Source organism: Gymnoscopelus microlampas, assembly GCF_963454915.1.
Source record: "Gymnoscopelus microlampas genome assembly, chromosome: 9".
NCBI lineage: Eukaryota > Metazoa > Chordata > Actinopteri > Myctophiformes > Myctophidae > Gymnoscopelus > Gymnoscopelus microlampas.
The window spans coordinates 48,385,595-48,395,863 of NC_139946.1; the positions used below are offsets into that span (position 1 = coordinate 48,385,595).

The 10,269-nt window shown below is 40.5% G+C and overlaps 1 protein-coding gene across 1 annotated transcript in view; it reads right to left on the reverse strand.

Annotated features, from left to right (window-relative positions):
* Window positions 1-4,785, reverse strand: part of dsg2.1 (desmoglein 2, tandem duplicate 1) — a 33,962-nt gene extending 29,177 nt beyond the window's left edge. Inside the window, exon 1 of the mRNA XM_084065639.1 lies at window positions 4,543-4,785. Within this exon, the coding sequence (XP_083921765.1) occupies window positions 4,543-4,596 (54 nt within the window). The 5' untranslated portion in view covers window positions 4,597-4,785. The remainder of the gene's footprint in view (window positions 1-4,542) is intronic.
* Between the last annotated feature and the right edge of the window lie 5,484 nt (window positions 4,786-10,269).

A 10,269-nucleotide genomic window follows, 5' to 3' on the forward strand; every position in this document is an offset into this window, starting at 1 on the left:
AAACTTCACACTGTCTTATAGTGTATCATATAAAAACAGCTACAGTGGCCCACTGAAAAGTCACAGGTTTGATCCCGTAAGCAGTCCATTGCCATGTGTCCTTAAGCATGACCCAAGCTGTATGTCACTGTATGTTAGAGTATCAGCTACAGGAAATACCAAAGAATGATCATATCTATAATCGATCAGGTTTCTTTCATGACAGCCAGCAATGTTGCCCTCAGGTGATCGCTTTCAGAGCTCAGTAAGTTATTGGTTAAGCAGTTACATTTTTCATGGGAAATAGGGAAATAGTTTTGATATGATTATGCAGGCAGATCTATTTCAATAGTTTATGTACTATATTATACAGTATGTTTCTCGCCCTTATTCTCTAAGTAGTGGATCTGTCAGACTCACACAGACACAATAATCAACCAAGTTGGTCCAAAGGCAAGGACTGAGTTTGACCAACTAATGAAACTATATATAGTCTCTGTCAGGTGAAAACCTCATATGTCCAAAAATGTTACTTTTCAGGATTCAAACACGTCGCAAAGAGTTCACCTCTTGTGACGTGCCAAGAATGGGGACATAGGGTTCACGAGGTTACAAGAAAAGTATGTCAGCTTTCACATAAAATGTACATTCTTCAAGGGGAAGAAAGTAACCAAAGTGAAAAGAAATATGCAAAGCATGTAATGCTGTTGACAAACTTGTTGGCCTCTAAACATTCCTCTGTTAGTATGCCACCACAACAAGTACAGCTTCCAAATACATTTATGGTACAAACAACATTAAAGGTGGGGTAGGTGATATTATTTTGGTTCAAATAGCTCTATATTCGGATAGTACTCATTGCTATAGAGTGTTTGATCAGTAACAGGAGTCTCCTTGTCTCTCCAGCTCTTTAGTATACCAATTTTATCGAATCAGGAGTGGACAGACAACTCAGACAAGATACAGGTTAAACAAGTGAAATTGGAAGTGATGACACAAAGAAATGAGCTGACACAAATAGAACCGGAACAACATCAAATTGAAGCTGATCAATGTGTATTGGTCGAATCCCACCTGAACATGTATTTTCTGTTTATTAAAGATCTGGAGAGACAGGGATACTCCTTGCTATTACTAAACAAACACTTTATAGCAATGATTACTATCACAATATAATAGAGCTTTAACATGTTAACAAAAAGTGAACATTTAGTTTGATCTAATGAAACTCCAGGACGTCTGACTGGTTTCCATACATTTGAATAGGTCATGTTTCTACTGTTCTGCATATCAGTGGATCTAGACCAGTGGTTCTCAACGTGAGGTCGGGGGACCCCCAGGGGTCCTTAAGGAGGTTTAAGGCGGTCCCCAACTGAATGATTAATAGTTAGGAATAGGAACCAAATGGACCTGTACAGTTCTGTAACTCCAAGAGATTAACTCCATTTGTACACTCTTGGAGTTAAAATAACATCGAGGACTTTACAGTGTAGATTGGGATCCCAGAGATTAAAACAAAATCATATCCGTGGCCTAATAAATATCAAACTGGGGGTCCTTGAAATAAAAATGGTTGTCTGTCATTGTGATTGTGAATGACAAAATCTGCGACGCTAAACGCTGTAATGTTTTTTATACAAGTGGTGGCAACATTTTTTGACACCACACGGGTCTTCCCAACAATAGCTAAGATTGACGTCAGTGTGAACATGGCCAAATAATAACTTAATAGCCAAACTAGGTCTAATGAAGCACGCTAGCATTTAGGCTAACCCTCCTGCCTGACTTGCACTGTCTGTGAATGAGGGGAGCGCAGCGGAGCATGTTAACTGCGGGGGGGCGGGCCGTCTCCCCATTCGTGTCGCCATTGGCTTAAAGGAGTGAAGGACAGCCAGGACAGCCAATGACACTTAGGTGTCACTCAGGTGTCGGACTAGGACTGACCCTGTTTGTAGAGCAGCAGCGTTGCAGCTGCTAAAAAGAGGAGTTTTGTGATTTTTGTTCATCATTTTTGTAATCATACTTTTTAAGGGGAATGTCATGTGGTACTTGCACAGCCTTTGTGATCTACTGGTAGATCACAATCTACCTTTTGGGCACCCCTGTATTAGACTATATCCCTCTTCAGTTGAAATCTTAAATCCACTGTCAGGAATTTGAGTTTTTTTTCTGATTTCCATCTCAACTGAGAATAATAGAGTTGTTCTTTCCTGTTTACTTTGTGTTTCTGCACTGGAGTGGAGACAAGGTATTCATGCTATGATGTAATGTTTAGACAGGCCTGAATGGAAAGGAAATCTCACATGTTGAAACGTATACTGTGGCAATAAAATGCACTACAGTACCACTTCTGTAATGAAAACTCAGTCTGTATGTAATCCGTGGATAAAGTTATAAAGCTGTCACATACAGCAGTGAACTGTCCTGTCATTGTAGTAATGGGGACAGATAGATACTGACAGGGTTCAAGCTCTCATTCCTGCAAGCAGTGGTGGAAAAAGTCCTCAAAATGTTTTACTTGAGTAAAAGTATCAATACCGCAATGTAGAAATAGTCTGTTACAAGTAAAAGGCCGGTGTTCAAAATGCTACTTGAGTAAAAGTACAAAATTATTGGCATCAAAGTAGTACCAAAAATAAAAGTAGAAAAATGTTTGAAAACAGCAGATCTACAAGCTCACAACGCGACGCGTTGTGAGCTTGTAGATCGGCCATTTTTCAAATAATTGTAGTGGAGTAAAAGTACAATATTTGAGTAGAAGTAAGTATCCTGTAAGGATATCCATTCCAGATATCCACACCCACCCATGTTTCACATGTAGGCTTTGCACACATGATACTGTAGTGCATTGGTTCTCAAAGTGGGGGGGGTCCTTTTGAGGGGGTCCCCAGCAAAAGTAGTTAACATAGCATCACAATCATTTTAACCACTTTATCAATTTATACGTGGGGGTCCTCCTAAGACCCTCAGGGGTCCTTGAGGAGTTACAGGTCTGTACAAATGGAACCTGGTCCATTTGGTTCCATTTGTACACTCTCAGAGTTAGATTAACGCTGAGGATTTTACGGTGCTTGGGTCTCACAGATAATAAAAAAAATCTTAGCATTCTGGGAGTCAGCACTGCTTTAGATAGACGTATCCAACAAATGTAGCTGTAATTACTGAGGATAGAAGTGGTGTGTGTGTGTGTGTGTGTGTGTGTGTGTGTGTGTGTGTGTGTGTGTGTGTGTGTGTGTGTGTGTGTGTGTGTGTGTGTGTGTGTGTGTGACCCACCCTACCAAGCCCAGAGACTAGACTAAAGCCTCATACAGTAACAGTGCGTAACAGATGAGTCAGGTTGGTTGTGGGTCGACCCAACAGACACCAAGAACACCTTCTTTTTTTTCTTTTTTTTTTTTTTTTTACAAAAGGAGAAGATGAATCATAAATATGCAAACACGGTAACATGGTACGTTTGAAAAACTGTTCCGGCTCAGAGGAAGTTTCCCATGCTTTGGTTTCATCTTGGCAATCACAACAAATTGCCAAGATGAAACCAAAGCATGGTTTGTTGTCCAAAGCATGGTTTGTTGTCAACAATGTACTGCAGCGTTGTTGTGAGGAAATGAAAAGTACTGGTGGTGGCAAAATAGTTGTCACTGCAGCTTGTAGATCTGTTCTACATTGTCCTACACCTTAGAACGTCTCATACCAGTTTACCTACTTTGTCCACAAAACAATACACGCCCTGAGAAATCCCAAATAAAGTGTTGAGTAAGCAAAAAGAAAGCCTAGTGTTTACAATAAATACATAAATAAATAAATAAATAGATAAATAGATACATAGATACATAGATAAATAAATAAGCAAGCAAGTGAATGAATGAGTGAATAAATGTTTTGATTCAGTGTTCTCATCCTGATGCCTGTGTTGTAATAAGTCACATTTCAAGATGTTAAGACTTGACTAGGCTATATTGACACTGCAGCTACACTAAACGTCCTTTATGGTATGAATAAATGTCAATAAATAGCCTAAATAGTAAATAATCTAATAATCCAGCAGCCCATTTGAATGTGTGACCTAATATTGACCACTATCATCTCTGTGAGTGAAACCTGAGAGGCTGTAGCTCCTCCCAGCTCCCACAACAACCTACTGTTGCCATAGCAACCAGGTAGACCTGTTCTATTGTCGTCATTCAGCAACAATGTGACACCTTGTCCTCACTTTTAGCACACTGAAACTTAAAAGCCTCATTTATGTGCCTATAAATCCATCATACCAGGCTGTCGCTTGTCAAGAAAAAAACAACAACTAATAAACGTGTTGCATTGCCATGCAAGCTTGTAGATCTGTTCTTTTGTTGACCATCGACATTGTCCTACACCTCAGAACGTCCCATAGGCCTACCAGTTTACCTACTTTGTCCACAATAAACAGCCTTGATAAAACAGCAAATAAAGTGTCTTACACGTTTGTTTACAAAACTCACAAGTTCAGCCATATGCCTGTTGTAAGAGTCGATATAATTACAAAGATCCCAGCCAGATAATGTATAATAAAGAAAATAGGCTACTCACCGTCACAGCAAACACAGATAATAAAACCACAGAGGAAACAGAAACGTGTTTCATGACGATCAGAGACACAATGGATCCCAAAAAGTATCCAAACGTATCCTCAGGTCCACCGCAACAATGTATCTATCCCTGGTCCACAGCGTTAGCGAGTCTCTCTACCAGGAAAACGATATATCCAATAGATCCGTGTGTTTACTGTTTATGTGTGTTTCCTTCAATGAAGAACACACACACTCTAATGAGATGATTATGATGATGATGATGATGATGATGATGACAAACTCCTCCTGTCTGTAGTCACACCCTCACCTGTAGGCAGGGGAATGTCGCTCTCACTCGGAAGTGTGTGTGTGTGTGTGTGTGTGTGTGTGTGTGTGTGTGTGTGTGTGTGTGTGTGTGTGTGTGTGTGTGTGTGTGTGTGTGTGTGTGCGCGCGCGCCCGCGCATGCGTGCGTGCGTGCGACAGGGAGAGTGAGATTTGATATTTAGATTGTGATGTTGCAACTTCAAACATATCTAGTCTGTTTACACCTTCTCTTAATCTAGCAGTTTATATCTTTAATTGTAGGCTTTTTTCTTTTTTCTTCACACTGGCTTTGGCTATGTGTAAATGTATGGAGAGAGAGAGAGAGAGAGAGAGAGAGAGAGAGAGAGAGAGAGAGAGAGAGAGAGAGAGAGAGGTGAATATGTGAGTTACAGAGAAAGAGAGAGAGAGAGAGAGAGAGGTGAATATGTGAGTTACAGAGAAAGAGAGAGAGAGAGAGAGAGAGAGAGAGAGAGAGAGAGAGAGAGAGAGAGAGAGAGTGTGTGTGTGTGTGTGTGTGTGTGTGTGTGTGTGTGTGTGTGTGTGTGTGTGTGTGTGTGTGTGTGTGTGTGTGTGTGTGTGTGTGTGTGCGTGCGCGCGCGCGCGCGTGCGTGCGTGTGAGAGAGAGAGAGAGCGAGAGAGCGAGCGAGAGAGAGAGAGAGAGAGAGAGAGAGAGAGAGACACACACACACACACACACACACACACACACACACACAGACAGACAGACAGACACAGATACAAGTGTTTTCTGTTTATATTGGTGATTTCCTATTCAAATAAAATTGTTATAGACCCTGCATGATTAGAGTAGGTTAGTGTAGCGGCCTAACTGTAACACTGACACATATTCCATAGAAAAATAGCCTACATATTCAATAGAAACATATAGCCTACATATGCCATAGAAGCATACAGTATAGCCTACATATGCCATAGAAACATATACAGTAGCCTACATATGCCATATAGGTGATATAGCCTACATATTCCATAGAAACATAGCATACATATTTCACAGAGACATACTCAAAGCAGACCCACCTGCTGAATCTGTAAATCATGGTGACACGAGACACTTGTCAGGATGTTTTGTCCTGAAGCAGTTGTGTAAAGTAACTAAGTAAATTTACTCAAGTACTTTAAGTACAGTTTTGAGGTGCATTTAGTGTTTTCCGCCTATAAATTTCGGCCATTTGAAAATAGCAGATCTACAAGCTCACAATGTGTCGCAATGTGACACATTGTGAGCTTGTAGATCTGCGATTTTCAAAAGATGTTCATACATTTTATACATTTGAAAACTTGTGAAATGGGACATTCTGCATAATGAGTACTTTCTACTTTTGGTACTTTGGTAACTAAGTACATTTTCATACCAATATTATATGTCTACACTGTAGTATTGATACTTTTACTTAAATAAAACATGTGAGAACTTTTTCCACCGCTGGGTAATACTACTTTTACTTAGAAATCTGAGTAGTTCTTCCAGTACTGTGCAGTGTGTTTCTACAGAATAGCCTACGGTGATAAAGGCAGGATGAGTAGTGTTGCCAGTCAGTCACGTGACTATTAAGCCTGTAGGCATGACTGCTCCAGGTCAGACTGTGGTTTACATGAACTGACATCTTCACTGGAATGAATGACACACTGAAGTACGTCAGACAGGTGTGGACATGTGACCCATATACTGTACAACTGTACAGCAAAGCCAAGCCAATGGATGAAATGAATGAATGAATAGATAAATACATAAATAAATACATACATACATACATACATACGCACGCACGCACGCACGCACGCACGCACGCACGCACGCACGCACGCACGCACACACGCTTTTGTCAGAAGCGCTTTTTAATGCTTTTCATTGGTTCAATATTTTTTTAACAACACACAGACGTTAAGGGTGTTCAATGGAGTTAGCTGGTTTCTGCCGGACAGCAACGATAGGCTTTATTTCAACTCTGAAAGTGCACTATAAATCAAGTGTGGCCAAAACAATTCAGCCATACAACGGGGTCCTGGTATAAAAAACATTTGAGAACACCCTGAACTACTGTATCCAATCACATCAATCCCTGAAGTCTAGATATAGCTCTTAGCCATGGGATAAAAGAAAACAGGGTTGTTGTTTGCAGCAATATAATATGTTCCAACTTGCCACAGTAAAGTACATTGGCAGTGAAAAAAAAAGAAGTAATTGTGCACAAACAGGCAGATTGAACATGTAGCAATGATTATATTCAATTAAAGTGGGTGTGGAGAGAAAAAAAAGAAAAGAAAAAGAAAAAACAGCATAATTGGAGCTCATATGAACAGATCATGTCAGATTATCATGGCATCAAGGTCTAGTGCCAGCTGCTAGGCCTAGGTAATAAAGACCGGGAATGCATCTGTGTCATTTTAGATTTCTTTGGCTATTCAAAACTAGCAGATATACAAGCTCATAGCTTGTAGATCTGCTATTTTTTTTTTTAATCGTGAACATTTCTGCAAATCTTTGAATAATACTTTTTTTTTAAAAAGCGAACATTTGTAACTCAAATATTTGCTTCTGGGGGTCCCTGTAACAAAAATATTTTGAGAGGGGTCCGTGGCCAAATACATAATCATTTTGGATGGTCCTTGACATGAAAAAGCTTGAGAACCACTGATGTAGCAACATGGCTTTTTCAAAAAACTGTTAGGATTTAGAAGACATTGTGTAGAATCGGCCTCAGGTCTTAATTGGTTAATTGGGAACGAATCAATGCAAGTCGGGAACGATTCAAGTTGTAAATGCATGATGCCACACCCGGTTATGCAATACCTGTTTGTCCCTGTTTGTCCATTGATGTTTTGACCATTTCACCATGAAACATCCATGAATTTGACATTGTATAATGTCTTAATTTACTGGTTTATAGCAATGCATATCTGCTTCATTGTTTCAAATTATGTGTGTGTGTGTGTGTGTGTGTGTGTGTGTGTGTGTGTGTGTGTGTGTGTGTGTGTGTGTGTGTGTGTGTGTGTGTGTGTGTGTGTGTGTGTGTGTGTGTGCAGGGCAGGGCGTGGCGTGGTGTGTTTCTCAGCCCCCTAGCTGGTAGGCATGTGTGTGTCTGGGTGTGTTGCTGGATGAATCACTGTCCTTTCCCCGCCCTACGTGTGCACACGTCACTGAGCAACCTTGAAACTGGCAGCAAAACTAAACCTGGTTCCTAGTTTTATCTCCATCTCATATGGTTGCTGTCGGGCAGAAATCTCCCTATTTTAACTTTTTGTGTGTTTTTTCGTAAATTAACGCTCTACTTGATCATACTACAGCGTGACACAAAAGCCTCAAAAGTAGCAGATCTGAAGCTTTTTGACCTTTTTTTGCAGATGGGTTCCCAGACTGCCACCGGACAGAGACGATAGGGTTAAAGTGGTTAAACTGTTCCTCATTTTGCCGGGGACCCCCTGGAACCCCCTCAAGGACCCATGGGGGTCCCCGCGGACCCCACTTTGAGTGCCACTGCTTTAGGTTATATACATACAGCAGTAAGGCAGCACCAGACAACATTGACTGATGTTCTTCAGTGAAACATGTCTAATAAATAACAATACAGCAGGAAACTAAAACAAAGATTGCACTCAGCAGAGTGCATGCACTGCCAATGCTATGCATTATTTAAGATATGAAATGTCCACTTGATATATGGCTCATATAGTGGCGTTTGACGTTTTAGACTCAAAAGTTATTCCCACCAAGTTTCATGAAAGTCCACCCATCCATTCTAGACTCATTTAATGTCAAACAAATACATGGAATGGGTTGACAATGTAACAACAGTCCAACTCCGCTGACAATGGGTATAAGTCCTTGAGTTTAGTGAAAAAGGTAGCTACAGGGGTTCAGTGCCTTGCTCATGGTCACATGCATTGACCCATCTTCTGTTGTGGGCATTGAACCCGTTGACAGTCCCTTTGATGGCCACCATGACATTTTAACCACTTAAGCCCTATATATGTAGTCATATGATTAATAGCAAAAACAAATGATTTACAAGCTCACAATGCGTTGCACTGTGACATTTAGAATTTCCTTTAAAGCTTAAAAAAAAATGTTATTTGTTTTATTTGTTTTTATTTGCCTATAATGATATTATCAAAATAGAGTGGCCAGACCGAAAGAGGTTAAAATAACTCAAAACATTGTTACACAATCACAAGTTCTCACACACACACACACACACACACTCTCTCTCACACGCCCCTAGACTGTGTCCACACATGCATTGTCAGGAATCATGTTCCCATAAACACCTATTACATAATAAGAACTTTAGCAGCACTTGGCCGTACCTGGCTTTGTGAGATGCTGCTTAGCATTGGTATCATCATGAGTAAGAATCTTCAGTGGAATTTAAGAAAGACATGGGATGGGAGAGGCAGAAGGTAAAGCATAACACAACAAAATTGGCAGTTAGCCAACGATATTCTCAAACTCTCAGATTCTCAAACTTGCCAGTTCAGGAGCTATGAACTCATTGACCCTCTGTTCTGTAGTTACACCACCCGGAAATAGGACTCGACCAGATTCTGTTATAGCATTACTCATTAAAAATATGAGTAATTGGTAGAAAGAAGATTGCATGACAGCTCACAGCCAGCTGCAACCATTGAGCAATGATAAAACATGCTAACAAATAAATCACTTTTAGTGAAACCCATTAGTTGGATTTAGAAATTCCCCATTTCTACACTGTGTATTTAGTATAATAAAAAACTAGATATTGAAATACAGAGTTGTGAATTTACGTCCCCTCCCTGGCATAGGATTGCATCCTGTCCCAGACTCCTCTCCAGTGTTTCCCTGTACTGTGTCCCCCTCAGCTCTCAATCTCATCTTCGATAACAACGTCCCTCGTGTCCAAACACATACTATAAAGCAAACACAGGCAATCAGGAATGTCATGGGAGGCCATGAAGGCCATGGCCGCCGTGACCCCTCAGTTTGGCCTTCTGTCCCTCAGAATATACCCTAGAGGACAAAGTGGCCTTCAGCATTTTGTGAAATAAACAGCTGTTTATTTATTTGTATCACTGATAGTTATACCATTTTTTAAAACATTTTTATTGAGTCATTAGTTCAGTCAACTTAAAATCATTGTTTTATTTGATAGCCTTAATTCCTGCCCTGAAATTTGGCCTTTGTGCCCTCAAAACATTGACAACACCAAAGGTCAAGAGGCCCCCTAAAATGATGAAATATCAGGTCTGTTCCTACCTGATGACCTTGGGGGCTGCTACACACACCTGGCACTGAATGTGACATGTTGTACACATACTATACACCTAACATAAGTGGACCATGCACCTCGGCCTGTCTGTCCTAGACTGTCTTCCTTTCCTTCGGCCTGTCTCTCCTACAGTACACTGTCTCCCTCTCAGCTT